This window comes from Aristolochia californica, unplaced genomic scaffold (genome assembly GCF_029961685.1).
Source record: "Aristolochia californica isolate CCGP_79_NKW_82.1479 unplaced genomic scaffold, dmAriCali1.0.hap1 SCAF_3, whole genome shotgun sequence".
NCBI lineage: Eukaryota > Viridiplantae > Streptophyta > Magnoliopsida > Piperales > Aristolochiaceae > Aristolochia > Aristolochia californica.
The window spans coordinates 10,497,492-10,514,881 of record NW_027181992.1 but is presented as its reverse complement, the minus strand read 5'-3'; the positions used below and the strand labels follow the sequence as shown (position 1 = coordinate 10,514,881).

The following is a 17,390-nucleotide window of genomic DNA, read 5'->3' as shown; positions in this document are numbered from 1 at the left end:
CCAAGTATAGATGAAGGTAACCTATTGATAAAGAAACAAACCATAAGTATGGCATGAGGCTAATAAAGGTAGGGTACTTTCATGGAGTAGAGGAGACCCTGGGCAACCTCAAAGAGGTGACGGTTCTTTATTTCGGCAACACTATTCTGTTGAGGTGTGTAGGCACAATGTTTAAGTACATAACCTCATGTTTCCTCCTCTCTTTTTCCCTAACATGTATTCTTCTTTTTTCTCCATGATGTAAATCCATGGAGTCCTGAAAATCTATACAACCTTTCGACCTCTTCAACTAATCCACATGGACTTAGTTGGACCTACTCAAACCATAAGCTTAAATGGAAAGTGTCTCACCTTATTGGTGGTAGATGATTATTATAGGTTCACATAGGTAGATTTCCTAGCTCGTAAGGATCATGTTTTTTTAGCCTTTGCCAAACTATGTGAAAAGGTATAAAAAGAGCAATGCTATAGTATTTTCAAAATTAGGAGTGACCATGGAGGAGAATTTGAAAACTCACACTTTGAGGATACACCATACATTCTCAACTCTTCAAACTCCTAAAAAATTTGGTGTTGTTGAGAGAAGAAATAAAACCTTAATTAAGATAGTTATAACTATGCTACATGCATACAACATACCACATAAGTTTTGGGCCAAAGCAGTAAATGACACTTGCTATATCATAAACCGAGTAAGCATAAGACTCCTTAATACAACTTCTTATGAGTTGCATAGGGGTACATTTCCCAAAAGTACTTATTTTAGAACCTTTGGATGCAAAATGTTCATATTGAAAGAACCAAAAGAAAGATTAGACTTAGAAGATATGGGTAAGTTTGAGTGTCATTGATGTAATTATTTTATGCTTTTTGTCCCTTATTCACTCCTTCAGGGGTGAAAGTATCAAACAGAACGTTTTAAAGAATGATTTTCCAATGATGTATTCTTCTCCTAACAGAGGCTATTTAACATACATTACATCCTAAAGTTAGGTCTAATTTAGATCCTAAAATCAGGGAAAAGAATCAAGGGAACAAATCGTTTCCTACAATCATGCTACAATCACGCTACAAACAGCTCATTACAGCTTTGCACACACTCCCCCTCAAGTTGGTGCATAGATGTCGGTCATGCCCAACTTGTCAATTATACTATGAAATGCCTTCCCTGATACTGCCTTTGTGAGCATATCAGCCAACTAACTCTCAGATTGAATAAAAGGGAATTGTATAATCTTTGTATCGAGGTTCTCCTTGATGAAATGACGATCAACTTCAACATGTTTAGTGCGATCATGTTGAACAAGATTTTGTGCAATTGTGATAGCTGCCTTGTTATCACAGTGAGATTCATAGGTTTAGTGTATTCAATCCTAAGTCCCTCAGTATATTCTTTATCCATAACAATTTGCATATACCATGATCCATGCCTCAAAATTCAGCTTCGGCACTTGATCTTGATACTACCTTCTATTTTTTTCTTTTCCAAATGACAAGATTTCATTCCACAAAAGTAAAGCAACTCGGCGTGGATCTTCTGGTTGTCTGATCACCTGTCCAATTAGAATTTGTATATCCTTCAATGTTAGAGATACCCTTTTTTGAGAATAAAAAACCTTTTTCTTGGTGCACTCTTTAAGTATCTCAAGATCCGATAGACCGCTTCCATATGTTCTTTACTTGGTGCATGCATGAACTGACTCACAACGCTCACTGCATATGCTACATTTGGTCTTGTGTGTGATAAGTAGATTAATCTTCTAACTAATCGCTGATAACACCCTTTGTTTGTTGGGGTTTGATCTGGGAGAATTTTGAGTTTATGATTCATTTCCATGGGCGTTTGTACTGGTTTACAATCAGGCATTTTGATTTCAGCTAGAAGATCCAACACATATTTTCGTAGTGAAAGGAAGACTCCATGTTTCTATCTTGCAAACTCAATTCCAAAAAAATATTTAAGTTGTTCGAGATCCTTCATTTTGAATTTAGTGGCTAAATACTCCTGTAAAGCTTGCATTTCACACGGCTCATCTCCTGTCACAACCATATCATCAACATACACAATTAAAGTTGTTACTTTTCCTTCTATGTGTTTTATTAACAAAGTATGATCTGAGTTACGTTGCTTACAGTCAGACTCCTTCATTGTAACCGAGAATCTCCCAAACCATGTTCTAGGTGACTGTTTTAGCACGTATAATGACTTCTTCAATTTACAGATTTCACCTTGACAATAAGAACCACTTTTAACTCTGGGTGGTAGCTCCATGTAGACTTCTTCTTCTAAGTCTCCATTGAGAAATGCATTTTTAACATCAAATTGTTGCAGAGGCCAGTCTCAATTTGTTGTTATAGATATAAGAACTGTGAACACCCATCGACATCCAATTGTCTTCAATCCTTTAGGCTGTGGAACAAGTTTCCAAGTGGCATTCTTTTGTAGAGCCTCCATCTCTTCATTCATCGCCTTTTTCCATTTTGGATCAGCTAATGCATCATACACATTACTAGGAATAGAAACCCTAGATAATTGATCAATAGTAAATGCATACAATTTTGTCAACCTATGTCAGGACACATAGTTGTTGGTTGAGTATTTGGTCTTGGCTTCAGGATCAGGTTCATACTGTTTTTTTTTTTGGAACTCCCCTATTCAATCTTTGTAGATATCTAGGGGTTATATTTTCTATAGGAACACATGTTTCATTAGACTCATCAAACACAAGATTCGTATTTACCTGAGGAGGAACATTCTGGGTTGATTCTTTAGTTGATAGTGCAGACGGAGGCAACTTTGAGGGTTATTCAGGAGAAATTAATCATTCACTCTCGGCTTCATGGTTGTGATCACAGTCTTGTTGCACATCATGACGACCTAGTTGCTTAAAAAATTCATTCACTGCTTCTAACTCAATAAACTTACTACCTCCGCTATTCTCTTGTTGAACATTTTCTTTACTTGAATTCTTCCCCTGAAGAGAATTCCAAGAGACTCCCCCTGAATAATAGGTTCGGAAGATGGGGAATGGAATTAGGGATTGAAGATTGCGTTGAGGAGTTTGAAAATCTATTACTCGAGAAGGTGTTCGATTGATGAGGTAGGTAGCAAATTTGACAGCTTCGTCCAAATAAAACTGAGACATGTTCATTCCAAAGAGGGAGGCACACACTACTTGCAAAAGTTGTTTATTCTTCGTCTCTACCAATCCATTTTATTGGGGAGTATAAATGCATGAGGTCTAATGACAAATTCCATGATGGGTCAGAAAATTTTTGAGAGAAGCATCGACAAACTCAATACCATTATCAGATTGCAAAACACGAAACTACTTTTGGTACTAAGTATGTATCATTTTGTGAAATTTCTGAAATGCTAAACACACATCACTCTTTTTTATAAACAAGGATACCCAAGTTATTCTAGGACATTCATCAATAAATGTCACAAAGTAACGAGTTCTAGAAATAGAGGGAACCTTTGTAGTACCCCAAACATCAGAATGAATAACTTTAAAAAGTTCAGAACTTTTATTCAAACTTGGTAAATAAGAGATATGGTGGCTCTTAGCCAGTTCACAAGTGTCACAATGAAAATCCAAATCATTCAAACCTAAAAAAGTTGTGGTTGCAATTTCTTAAGATAACCAAAGGAAATATGGCCTAATCTTCGATGCCATAACCATATAGTTGCTTGAGCATTGTCTTCACTACTAGCTTGATTTGCCTGATTGATTTTCGAACCCCCATTCTCTGTCAACTCCAAAAAGTAGAGTTTGCCCCGTCTAACACCATAACCAAGAATCTTCCGGGTTAGAATGTTCTAAAAGACATAAAATGAGGGCCAGAAAGTTATAGTACAAACAAGAGTTGAAGTAATTTAGCTAATAGACAAAATACTGTATTCAAGAAATGGAACCACAAGGACAATATCTAATGTAAGATTATTAGACAATATAACAGATCCTTCCCTATTAATAGGAGAGGTACTACCATTGGTGGTGGAAATAACAGATTGCGGAGAAGTAAGACAAATTGTAATTGATTGGAATCCCTTGTCATGTGATCATATGCACTTGTATCAATAATCCAAGTTCTATTCTTAGAATTTACAGAGAATATTGATGCTTTATCGATAATACCTGGATGGGCAACATTTGTCATAGGCAGCTGCTAATTTTCTTCTGTGGATGTCACCATAGTTTTCCCAGCAATCTTTTTACGAGGTTTTTTTTAGAACTCTCACCACTCCAAATAGCCAATAATCATAACAATGCTGTTGCGAATGATCTTTCTCCCTGAAATGAGTGCATACCCGGTTGTTAGCTTTTTCAAAGGATTGAGTGTTTCGATTGTTTGATGATCCTTGTCAAGTTTGGTTGACCAGCATAACCTAGGTCTCAAAGATTGGACGATAGCTCCCCATTGTCTGTCTCTATTGTCTCTTCTGACATATGCATATGTACTCTCCAAATCAAGTTTGGGGTCTTTTCGCAAGATTTCTCCCCGAACCTGATCAAACTTAGAGTCAAGCCCACTGAGAAAAATATGAACTCGAAGCCTGGCCATCGTAGAGTGCAACTGGATTAGCCCTTCGACTGTTCCTTCATGAGATATAGTCCTATGATCAGTCTCCTAGAAAATAGCAACCAGTTCATTATAGTACGTTGATAATGGTCTACCATTTTGTTTTGTAGAAAAAGATATTTGGTTCAACTCAAATAGATAGGTTTCGTCTGATCCATCATAAAATGTCTTTTATATGGCTTCCCATATATCCTTGGCGGTAGATAGGCAAATAAATCGTTGCATTAGCGACGGACTCATTGAGTCAATAAGCTAGTTTTTTACACTTTGATTTTTTGTAATCCATGCGCCAAGATTGAGATCTCTAGATTCTGGTTTGTTCATTTCTCAAATGAGGTATCCAGATTTTTTGCGAGTACCAATACGCATCTCCATGAGCTGAGACCATAATGGGTAATTGATCTCATCGAGGATGATTCCAGTTGGAAAAGCAGAATTATCTTGGTATACGATAATCTGCGGTGGTGGTGGTGTTGGGAACAATTCCGTTGATGTGCCTGTAGTGGTAGCCATCAATTTTTGTCACTAGGTTGGCCCAACTTTTTTTTCTTCTAGACCGGTCTGCTTCCTGTTTTTGGGTTGAAACGGTTTGGTCCAGTCCGAGTCTGGGTCCCGATCCGAGTTCGGGTCACTGTACGAGAGGAAAAAAATCACAGGACCTAAGTTAACGTGATTAAATATTTCCTCGTACTAGTGTCTTCGTCTTCAGCGACGGCCTGATTTTATCGGCCACAGCATAAGAGACAGCAGTGCGCCTCCTTTTCTAGGCTAATGGTGCGATCGTCAGCGATGTTCGGAAGTTCCGCCGAAGTGGGTGGTTTTGTGTTACAACGACGAATGAAGAAAAGAACGCAACATCTTCTTCTTCGTTCTCGGTGATGACAGAGCGTCTTCGATTTTGTGATGCAGTCGTCGGAAATGTTGAAACTGGTGGTGCGGTCATCGGCGACATTCAAAAATAAAGCTGGTTTCACGACGACTAAAGAGCATACCTACTCTAGTTTTTTTTCCGGTGACAGAGTGGCTGCTTTGCTCTTCGGCTACGGGACAAAGCTGATGATTTGTTCTTCAGTGACAGGAGAATGATTCTCCTGCTTTGATACCATGTCAAACAGAACGCTTCAAAGAATGATTTTCCGATGATATAATCTTCTCCTAACAAAGGCTATTTAACATACTTTACATCCTAAAGTTACGTATAATTTAGACCCTAAAATCAAGGAAAAGAATCTCATTACAATCTCGGGAACAAATCGTTTCCTACAATCATACTTTGCATTATTTGCTTGTATTCCTCATTACAGCTTTGCACACAAAAAAGTATACTTGTAATTTTTGAATATTTGGCATCCATAAATACAACTTAAGGGGAAGGATTAAGACATAAGCCCAACACAAATAATATATATATAAATCACTTAACTGACATAAAATGAAAGTGAAATAGAAAATGAAAACTTAGTATAAAATAATTGAATAAAATAGAAAAAAATACAATTAATTTAAAAATATTGTAAATTATATAAATAATTATTTAAAAAAATAATCCAAAAAAATATTTAAACATAAATTTGTTTGTTGAATGTAGTCTTAATAAATAATGAAAAATAACTAATTTCATTAAATAATTGTCAAAATTTTAACTTCAAATCTATATTAAAAAAAAGAAGTTAAATAGGAACAGGAAAATATGAGAAAAAAAATAAGTTGTTAAAGAAAGAAAAAAAGCAAAAAATGATAATTCATATTTTAAAATAAATTTAAGGAGATATAACAAACAAATAAATGACAAAAAAAAGACAGAAAGTAAAATGTGATAATTAAATACGAATGCAGAAAACTGTTTTTTAATATTTTTATCTTTTTATACTATTTTTAATATTTTACAGTAAAAGATAAACAAAAATAAAAACTATTTTGGCACGAATCATCCGGGTCGTCTTCCTCACCCAGCATTGAGCTAGGAAAACAAATTTAAAAGAAACTCAGGGTTAGAAAACGAACCCCGCCCCACCCCGTTTCTCTTTCCCTCAATCCCGTTCTCACCCCAAAACCCATCTCGCCCTAAACACGACTATTATAAAACTGCTGTCATAAGAGATTTCCAAATCATTGAAGCTGCCATTAATGGGGATTTTCAGTCTGTACATCAGTGATTGTTTTCCCTACATGAAGAATTCATTTATTCTTGCATCTCTACCAAGAATATATGGATCAAAGGATTCATGGGTAACGTTCCAGTGCTTGTGAACTTCATCTGATAGGCTGCTTCGAAGAGCCTCCGTCATCTTCTTTAGCGACGTCTTCATCAGAGTCGGGCAGATTATCGAAGAAAGAATGAAGAGCCCAGGGGCAGGCTTCGTACCAGTCACCCCTATTTTTAGACGCCCGCCATTGTTGGTCAGTTATCATCTCTGCGGAGAGCCCCCACTCCTCCATCTCTTCCTTAGTGTGGTGCACGGCGAGGCTGTAATCTCCTTCAGGTCCGAGTTGCATCACACGGTATTCGCAGTTGCCGAAATTGTTGAGTCTCTCAAACTGATCGACTGTCCACTTGAACCACTTGGTGAGAAAGACCCGTGAGGTCAACCCGTGCGAGATGATGATGAGGTTGACATCAGAGTTGCCCTCACGGCTGAGCCGATTCATGTCGATGTCCCTCCATAGCGACTCCATGAAACCTGTATGTGTAACAGAACTTGTTTATTCCAAACTCCAAACACCTCGTTCCAGAACATTAGTGACCAAATGTAATAAAACAAAACAAGGTAAGCCAAGAGAAGAAAGGGTACAGTTTTCATCTTCACATAACAGAAATTTTTGGAAATTTTTCTTGAAGATCACAGAACAAAAAAAAAAAGAGATCTTTTCATCATAAGAATGGGAGGAATACGAGCAAATAATGAAGAATCCATCAGTAATGGAAGTGATTAGATTCTGAAAGATTGAGAAAGAGGGCCTTACTTGAGACGCGATCGAATACATCTGCTGCAGACTCGCCTTCCGGGAACCGGAAAAAGAATCTCCCAAATCTCTCCCTAGTTTCTTTAATGACTTTCATCCTCTCCTTCACCTGAAAGTTCCCAAAGTCTTGTTCCCTGATTCGACATTCCTCCCTCGCCCCAAGAATCCTCTTCTTGGAGAAGGCCTTTCCCATCTCACACAGGGTCGATCTCGTTCGTTCGTAAGGGGAAACGTAGCAATAAACCTTCCAATCTGGGGATCGCCCGCCATCGGAAAGCAGTAGCCTGATCTTCTCTCCGGCAGCGCGGGCCTGCTCACGGCCGAACCCGGTGAGTGGGATCCTATAATCCGGAGTGGTGGTGAAAGCCGAAGAGTCGACATTTCCTTGGCTCTCACCGTGTCTTACAAGGATGATTCTTTTGGGGAGAATTCGCTGCGGCTGTTGCTGGGCCATCTGTTTGGATGTTTTGAAAGTCGTCTCCATCACAACCTAAAGAATCTCTTATATGGAGCAGAGTCCAGCTCAGAGGAAGCAATTCGGCGTGACTTTTTTACCACCCATCATTTTTTCTCGAAATTATGAATGGGAAGCAGTTTTGTCGCCCTTTTTGACCATGGCTCATCATCTTTCCAGCGGAGAAGGAGGAGGTTGGCTGCTAATCGATTCACACGCCTTCTGGTCACGTTTGTCGCCGTTGAATATTTTAGAAGCTAATCCAACTTCCAGGAGGAATATAACAACTATAAACGAGGCCCTTCTGCTCGACGATTAGCTGAAATATGAAGAAAGCAGATACTTGAACCATGTCCAGTTGGTGTTCGTCATTGTCACCGACAAGCCAAGCCCTGCAATTTATTCAGACGGGTAAATTAATATTTTCATTCATATCAAATACAACACATGCTAATATACACCTGATCTAAGTGCAGATTTGCGCATATTTGTCACATATTTGTTATCTTGATTTAATATAATTTCTTATTTTTATTTTTAACTATGCATAAAGCTCAATCAATCTTTTTTATAAAAATCAGGCTGGAACTCATGATATAAACAAATGACATCTGGTCAGGAAATCTTTTCTATTTGATCTACAAATGGGCAACAACCCCCTCCCCATTTCTGGCCTATAATCCACAACAGGAAGGCAAGAATTCCTCTACTGGCGCCAAAAGAAAGGAGGGGTCACCCCTACTCTTTACCATTGTCACCCAGGGGAAACTTTCTCATCTGCAAGAGGTGACCTAACTGACCTGAATCAAGTAAACGGGTTCGTTACCATTGTCACACAAGGGAAGTTCTCTCTTGTGCAAAAGATGACCTAATTGATGGGGCCAAGTGGGTTCATTAGTTGAACAAATAAATCCGACCTGGTCAACCGGGTCTTGTATACGAATGACTTAGATAAAGGGCTAACACCAGTTCAACCCAATTCAATTGGCTGATCTTATTCAGATTTTATAATACTAATTTCAATTCTCACAAGTACACGAATAATTTTTCTTGCAAGCAAAATCAACTTGTGTAACTAGTACAGTACAAGAATCTGAAATACAATTGCTACCAAAACACACCTAAAAAAGTTATTTAGAAGTTTCAGGGATATCTTCCTCACAAAGCAAAACTGCTATAAAACACAATTTCTACCCGAGACACACACACCTCAAATAACTTACAAGTTTCAAAGATATTTTCTCGTAAACAAAATTGCTATTATAAAAACATAATAAGAACCCTAACATGCAATTATCAGTTCTTAAATTGATAAGAAAAAACTACAAAATCACATCTATTGGATAAAATTAGGAGATGGAGATATGTTCACTAATCAACCAACACTATGGACAAGAAAAGAGGTGTTTGGACTTTGGAGGGAGACAATTAGGCCTTAAGTCACAAGAAAATACGGAAGACGGAGGCAATTAGGCCTTAAGTCACAAAGGGAATACGGAGGAGCCCCTTCTCACTCTCTCTTGGTACCACACGTCCTTAAAATGTATAAATTATATAATATATATCACTATAAAAAAATTTAAAAATTACCCCTACTTTGGAAAAAGTAATACTTCAATCCACATAAGAGTGCATGAGCTAGTCAAGACAAAAATGTACATTAAGCTATCATGAAACAAATTTGCTTTTAGAATTAAAAAAGCTGTATGACTATCATATTATTAAAAAACATCCATGATCCAAGTAAGCTATTATTGCTATGAAAAAATATTTGAGCCAACATATCTGAGACTTTGAATCGACAAACAAGAGATTAGTAAATTCTTAGACTGCTGGGTTCACTATAGAACCCACAAGGGACTGGAGTTCGATCTGCCTAGGCAGAGGTAGCACAAAGTAATTCAGGGATGAGTGGCCTCTGACAATTAAATTACCCAAATGGAGTTAGGCCAGAATTAGTCCAGTTACATCTCCAAAAATTTCTGTGGAGAATCAGTACCACGTCAAAGAGGTTGTAGGATTAAGATTGACATTAAAGCTCAAAAACGTCCATCAGTTCAAATTCCACATAAATTTCATAGGTAACCTTCGTCAAAAAGAATCTAGAATGCAAAGAATAACCAGCAATCTGGAAGATATGCTTTAGGACCCTAAAGTAAATCTGAAAAATGGTCCAATATATATGTAGAAGAATCATTTCTCAAAATAATATAAATCCTGCAAGCATTTTAACAGAGTAAAGATCTTGGTACCCTGCAGGTTCCACCCAAAATAGAAATATTGAGTAGTTGTGATATCTCAGCAGAGGAAACATTTGTTTTGCAGGTTAATTCTGCACACAAGTCTTAAGCTTAAGAGTTGTAATAGAAAAATAAGTATACCCTTGCGAGTTAGGAACAAGTATTTATAAAAATTAGCCAAGTGTGAGAGTTGCTACATATTTTATAATATTTTTTTTGAATGCCGTTGCATTTAATATTTTGCAAAAGTTCTTTTCAACATGGACAAACTCTTTCTTTTTCCTACCATATTAAAGAATAATGTGCTCCCCCAATGCTTCTCAAGGCCAACAAAACACACGTGTGGCCTACCATGTGTGGTTCAAACACTTGTACTTTTATTCTTCTCACCTCCCTTTGCTAGCATTCTCCTCTCATGGCAAGCTTTTAATGCTTGTACTTCTGTGAGACAGACAATAATATTATTCAAGTAATCAAACCACAAATTTCAGTCAAAAGACACCACAAGCAAAAAGGACAGGATCAAGATAGCATTCCAGAAAATGTCCACATAACACTCATTGGAATGCTTCATAATCATCGTATGAAAGACTAATTTGAAAAAAGGAAAAAAAGAAAAGAACAGGTGAACAATAAGAATTTTTGGTTTAGTGTTTTGACTTGAGAAAGAGAACAAGATATATGTTGAAAGGTGAAAATTTAATAAAATTATATACTAAAGACAAGAATAATAAAACTGTCTGTGGAGGTATAAATTCTGGTTGTGGTTAAGGAATTAGAGATGGAATATTCAGGTTAATCAGAAAGAAAAACGAAAAAACATGTTTGAGGCATGTTCTTCCCCTCACCTCAGGAATCACACAACCCAGCTGTTTTCCAGATATTATTCGATAGGGCATGCATAGCGTAACTATCAAAAAATTTAGCATTTTTGTATGCTAAAACACTATCTTTGATAAAAAAATAAAAAATAAAGAGAAATTACACCAGCCAAAGTTTGCAAAGTAAAAGTCCAGAAGTTTATAGATTTGCAAATAGATGATAATCAATGACTCTATGGGTAAAAAAAAACAGAGCTGTTTCAGTGGTCCTTGATTGGAGCTCCACCCATGTGACATTCATTTGGAAAGAGAGATGAAAGTCAGCTTTAACCAATAAGGTTTTCAATCCAACAAAAGAAGCAACCTCCCTCTAACTTCTAGTACCAGGGTGCAGACACGCCAAATTGAAGGCCAATCCACACTTGGGTTCTGCCATCCCAAGGATAACATTCCTTCCAAAAGAAAGACTTGTTCTACATACTTGAGTTACATTTTGGGGCCAAGGAGTATCAAATTTTCCTTGGCCTACCAATATCATATGATGTAGGAATGTCGCTGTAATGCCCCACTAGCAGTTCCTATGGTCATGAATTGGAATCAACTTTGATGAGATATTGACATTTTTGCCTGAGAATGCAATAAGGGTGCCATCTTCTGGACGTCCTTTTTGCACCCACTGCTGCTTTCTGCAAACCAACAGTTGACGTCATGAAAAGTGTTTAGGTTTCTCAGAGGTTTCCAACCGAAAATGTATCCTCGTTCTAAATTAAGATTAACTATTTTTCAGCTTCCTAACAGGATTTTGAATACATTTTACTGATTTTTACATGGTGTCATGTGGTACGAAAAGAAGAAAGACTGCAAAAAAATAAAGTATTCGTGTAATCCCATTGGATACTTCTCAAGATGAATACTTTTTTATCCCTTTTGGAGAATGTTGTTTACATTGAAGTTTTCTTCTCTTGTTAACACAGGCTGTTGAATTATCATGATCATCATATCGAGAACTGATCTCCACAGTACTTTGCATGAACTCCATGTTTACTCAGCAGTCCATCACCAACCTTCAGCTTCGAAATTTCACATGACCAGATATGTAATTATCCGAGAACATGCACAAAGCCCCAAATGGTACATAAAGTTACAAAGAAATTACGGACGAAAGAGAAGCACGGCCATTAGTGAGAAGGATGAAAACCTGACAGTCCAAGCCAAATTACTGAACAGAAAAACAGCAAAAACACTATCATTTCCCATTAAAAACTATACTGTTTAAGCCAAAAAAAAGGCATATTTTGCAACTCAAATAAACATAGATATATTTTGCCTACCATAAAAAAGGCACAAGAGGAGTCGATCAATCAAAGATCAAGGTAGACTCCAAACTAAGACGCAGACATCTCGAAAATAAGTTAAGAGTCTAAATTCAAGAACAAATTTTTTCATGTTGCTAATTGTTGACTCCTTAGAAACCCAAAGCTCTTAAACCAGTCAATTATATAGAAAATCACACACAAGGCCTGTTCTAAAGCAAGAATAAACAAAATGAACGAAAAATATACCGAGCTGGCACTTTTTCCAATTTCTTTCATTTTCAGCCAGACAATCCTGCAAAATCAGTGAGCGAAATAGCAGTTATCTATTCATATTAGTGATCATTTACGAAGAATAGGCAAAGCATAACAATACCTGTAAAGAAAGATAGAGTCTAGAACATTCCTGGAGCTGTTTCACATTCTCATCGTCTTCATCTGCATCAGTCTGGTGAAGAGGAGATGCTTTCACGTTGTCGTCATCTTTCATCGTTCCACAAAAGTGCGCCTGCAAGTGGGAACTTTCTTTTCGGCAACAAAAACGCCGATTCAATAAGAATCGATCAAGTGGGGAACGGCCAACGTGTCGGGATTCAAGTTAGGCGTCAGTACCCGGACGAGACTTGTACTCCTGAATCGAGCCGGGTTATTTTACATTCGGGTCCGGTCGACCCGGTCAGGGTCACCTCCCTTTGTGAATCTCTTTTTATTCTTCTAAAAGTGATAGATCACAAGAGAGGCATCAAATCGAGCCGAACCCGAACTTGCCTATGTTCAAGCTAGGTTTGATTTAATATTTTGAACTCGAGCACAAACCTAATAATTTTCACCAAGTTCGAGCTCGAGCTCGAGCCGAGGGTCGAGTTCGAGCTCCAACTTACATTTAAAACTTTGCATAAAATACATATCAAACAAATTATATATAAAATTAGATATACATTTTACATAAAAAATAGACATATCCTCCGTATATTAGCCTTGCATAAAATTATCTATACACTATGCATAAAATTATTCATAAAAGCTGCATGATTATGCATAAACTTTATTCAATAATCAAGCACTAAACTTTCATTTGAAAAGTGTTAATTTTTAGGACTCCATGAATTTAGCTCATGGAGAAAAAGGGAAAGAAACCCATTGGGAGAAAACTGGAAGAAGATGGGTTATGGAATTAATTATTCCAACCCTCCCCCTAAAACTCTATTTATAGATTTATGAAACTATAGTATTACAATAATACCCCTGAAGTTAGGGCTTAGGGTTTAGGGTTTTAACCCTGGAACTTTAACATAATTACATCAATGTCATCTCTATGAGATGACCTTTTATTTACCATCCTGCCATCAATGTATGTGGGCCTATGAGTATTCTCCTTGATCAATGGGCCTTGAGCCCATCTTCTATATCTCTTGGTTGCATGGGTCTTCCTTGGTCGTATGGGCTTGGGCCCATCTTCTTATACACTTTTATATGTGGGTCTTCCTTGGTCGTGTGGGTTTGGGCCCTGTCTTCCAACAAAAAGCAACAGTAATTTTGTCCATTTGTACTCTATCAGATCGTTTTGATTCAAGGACTGGAAAACCAAATCATCGAGACAGAGAAAAAGTTTAAGAAAAATGGTTTTGGATGACTTAATCGCATGCCCATTTTTGTTTTTTCTTTGGAGCATGAATTCATACAGCAACAGTTCTGAAACACTACCAATTTGTTTTTCTGAAAAACTTAAGTAGAGTTAGCATTAAGAGAGTACCTCAAACAATAAGAGAATCTACAAATTGTAGGTACATCCAGTATCATGCAGTTTCTTTACCAATTTGTACCGCAAACAAGTTTATAAAAATTTTCAGCCTTCCAGAAAACAAATGATAATGTTGAACTAAGTACTAAGGTGTAAGCATATTAACTCCACTGCCTGTATTAAACAAGTAAAGGCATAGACCTTTTTTTATATCTTTCAAAGAGTAGGATAGATTTTTGAAATACCCCTCCTAATTGGGGAGAAAAGAGGAAATGTTTCCACTTTAAAAAATGTATGTATACCACATATTATATGAACAAGGTTATAATAGAATTTATAATAAAAATTTTGCATGTGCAGTTCAAATGTGCGAGATTGCGTGTTAGGTGGGTGGGTAAAAAATAATTTTTCAGTCACTTGATCAGGCAACAATGACGATGACGACAGAAGCGTCGAGGGAGAGAGAAATGAGAGATGGAGACAGAGAAGAAGGAGAGAAAGTTGTGGGAGGGGCTCAACGGTGATAAGGATCGGCAACGACAGACGGGGGGAGGAAGAATCAAAGAGGAAGAAAGTTGTCGAACGTTGTTTCCCTGTCCTCCCTGATTGCCGAGAAGTCGAGATGAAGACGAAGCAACCACCCACTCCCAGGCCATCGTTGAGTTAACGAGCTGACTCGCGAGCTTTCGAACCGAACCATGGTTCGATCGAGTTCGGCTCGTTAACTTAAACAAGCCTGTTCTGGATCTCGAACTCGGTTTGAGATCCAAATAAACTGAATCGAACTGAGTCACTCGGTTGAATGCCACCCCTAGTCACAACTTCACTTATGCTGCTATATGATGAATTTTCAATAATTTTTAGAATACTTGTTCTTGGCTGCCTTTTAGTTTTTTATTATTAAATTAATATTTAATTCATCTATTCATTATGATACTCAGTGGATCAATGAATAAATCAACAAAAAGGTAAAAAGGTAAATGATAACTTGGTATGTATGGACAAAGTTATATGCACTCATACACACTTATGAAACTAGATATATACACATGTGGGTCCATTACATATACTTACACTCACATATATGTTCATGATCTATGGCTAATCAAACAGAATATGTGTTTTAATATGAGTACCATTAATAGTACTTCTACAATCCTTGAAGTATGGATAATACATGTTATTGTTCAAAATCTTTGAATGAGTATATCTCAAAGGTTGTTTAATCTTGTTAGACTATAATTTGATAATACTTATCCACTTTTCCATTTTCATTGAGCTTTGTCTTATAAATCCATTTTACCCCAACCTTCTTTGCTTCAGCAGGTAAGTCTGTCAACTCTCACGTATCATTTCTCTCTATGGCTTCTATTTCTGCATCCATTGTTTTTCTCTACTTCATACTTTTCACAACATCACCAAATGAGACTGGATCACTACCTGCAAACAAAGCTTGGTATGCAGTATTTTCTTCCTCAGAGAGACCTTCTCTATAATCTCTCATCCAAGCTAGTGCCTTCTGACTCTTTCTTCATTGCCATTACCCCTATTTTCTTCATTTGACTCATCTGAATGATCACCCTCTATATTTTTTGTTGAATTGTCATAATGATCAGCTTCAATGTTTCCTCCATTGTTATTTATTGGGAGAGATTCTTTGTCACTTTCTCCTCAGTCCAAATAATCTATAATAGCTTCTTCATGACTCTAGCTCCAATCCCAACTATTTCTTCTTCAAACTTCACATCTTTGCTTGCTATAATCTTCTAAGAAACTGGATCATACAATTTCTATGCCTTTGATTCCTCACTAACTCTCAGTAAAATACATCTCACGCTCTTGTTATCAAGCTTAGTCATCTTATTATCAAGAATATGAACATGTGATATGCAAACAAACACCTTGAAAATGATCAACTAATGATTTAATTCCACTCCAAGCTTCTACCGGAGTCATGTTTTTAACTACCAAAGTTGGACTTCTATTCAGAATATAGACAGTCCAATTGACTGCTTCAAGCTAGAAAATTTTTGGAATATTTCTTCCTAAAAGCATGTTTCGAACTGTATTCATAATGGTTTGGTTCTTTCTCTCTGTAACTCCATTCTGTTGTGGAGTATATGCTACAGTCAATTGTCTAGTTATGCTATTTTCCTTATAAAAATTTGTGAACTTGTGTGATGTAAACTCTCCTCCACGATCAGTGCCAAGACATCTTATATATGAACCGGTTTCTTTCTCAATATGACTCTTATAATTCTTGAAAAGGAATGAAAGCTTTTGATTTATCTACTAAGAAATAAACTCAAGTTTTGCGGCTGAAATCATCAATCAAAGTGATTAAGTACCTTTTCTTGCCGTTTGAAGTAGGGTTGATTGGTCCATAGATGTCGGCATGCACCAGTTGAAGATTCTGAGAAGTCCTCCATGTGCTTTCTTTTGGAAATGGATCTCTACATTGTTTTCCTACCAAACAGTTTTCACATACCATCGAAGGAGCTGTAAATTGAGGCAATCCATTCACCGTTCTTTTCCGCTGAAGAGTTTTTAAACCATTGTGTTGAAATATTTGTTTGTATCGATTGGGCCAGTCCTTGTATAAGATCCGTGCGGTTGCTTTCCTAATAGGTTCAAGCTTTTTAGCTCACTGGTTTCGACATGGTATCAGAGCAAGTTGGTCCCGTGTTCGAGTCCCGCTCCCAGGGGTGGCATCGAGCCGAGTCGAGCCTAAACCTGCCTATGTTCGAGCCGAGTTTAATTTAAATATTTCGAGCCGAACCTCGTCTCCAGCCTAAAATTGTTATCGAGCTCGAGCCCAAAAATTTTAACCGAGTTCGAGCCGAGCTTCGAACCGAGCTCGAGCTTCAACATACATTTAAAACTTTTCAAAAAATATGTATAAAATAAATTGTATATAAAATTATGCATATATTTTACATAAAATTGGGTATGACCTCTACATAAAATTGGGCATAACCTATATATATAATACATGTATAAGATTGGGTATGACCTCTACTTAAAATTGAACATAATCTATGTATATAATACTTATATAAAATTTGGTATGACCTCTACTTAAAATTGGGCATAATCTATATACATAATACCTGCATAAATACTCCATAAAATTGTCTATACATTCCATAAACACTCCATGAAATTGTTTATACACTCTATAAAATAGTCTAAACACTCCATACAATGTATAACATTATGAATAAACTCCATACAATAATCAAACATAACAAAATTAAATGAAATATCACT

General features: G+C 36.9%; 2 protein-coding genes across 3 annotated transcripts; both read right to left on the bottom strand.

Moving 5' to 3' along the window:
• Nucleotides 1–6,697: 6,697 nt before the first annotated feature.
• Nucleotides 6,698–8,036, bottom strand: LOC137960376 (phosphoglycerate mutase-like protein AT74H). The gene is made up of 2 exons (XM_068807981.1): nucleotides 7,552–8,036; nucleotides 6,698–7,268 (listed from the first exon to the last, which is right to left on the bottom strand). The coding sequence occupies exons 1-2, from the start codon at nucleotides 8,033–8,035 to the stop codon at nucleotides 6,841–6,843; spliced, it is 912 nt and encodes a 303-aa protein (XP_068664082.1). The 5' UTR covers nucleotide 8,036; the 3' UTR covers nucleotides 6,698–6,840.
• A 301-nt stretch (nucleotides 8,037–8,337) lies between these two features.
• LOC137960377 (uncharacterized) lies at nucleotides 8,338–12,930 on the bottom strand. 2 transcript variants are annotated; one of them, XM_068807983.1, is made up of 4 exons: nucleotides 12,756–12,930; nucleotides 12,629–12,674; nucleotides 10,597–10,686; nucleotides 8,338–8,397 (listed from the first exon to the last, which is right to left on the bottom strand). In XM_068807983.1, exons 1-3 carry the CDS (start codon nucleotides 12,867–12,869, stop codon nucleotides 10,607–10,609), a joined length of 240 nt encoding a protein of 79 aa, XP_068664084.1. In that variant the 5' UTR covers nucleotides 12,870–12,930; the 3' UTR covers nucleotides 8,338–8,397; nucleotides 10,597–10,606. The 2 variants fall into 2 exon arrangements, with proteins under 2 accessions (XP_068664084.1, XP_068664083.1); XM_068807982.1 differs by lacking the exon at nucleotides 8,338–8,397 and having other exon boundaries at nucleotides 10,397–10,686.
• Nucleotides 12,931–17,390: the final 4,460 nt, after the last annotated feature.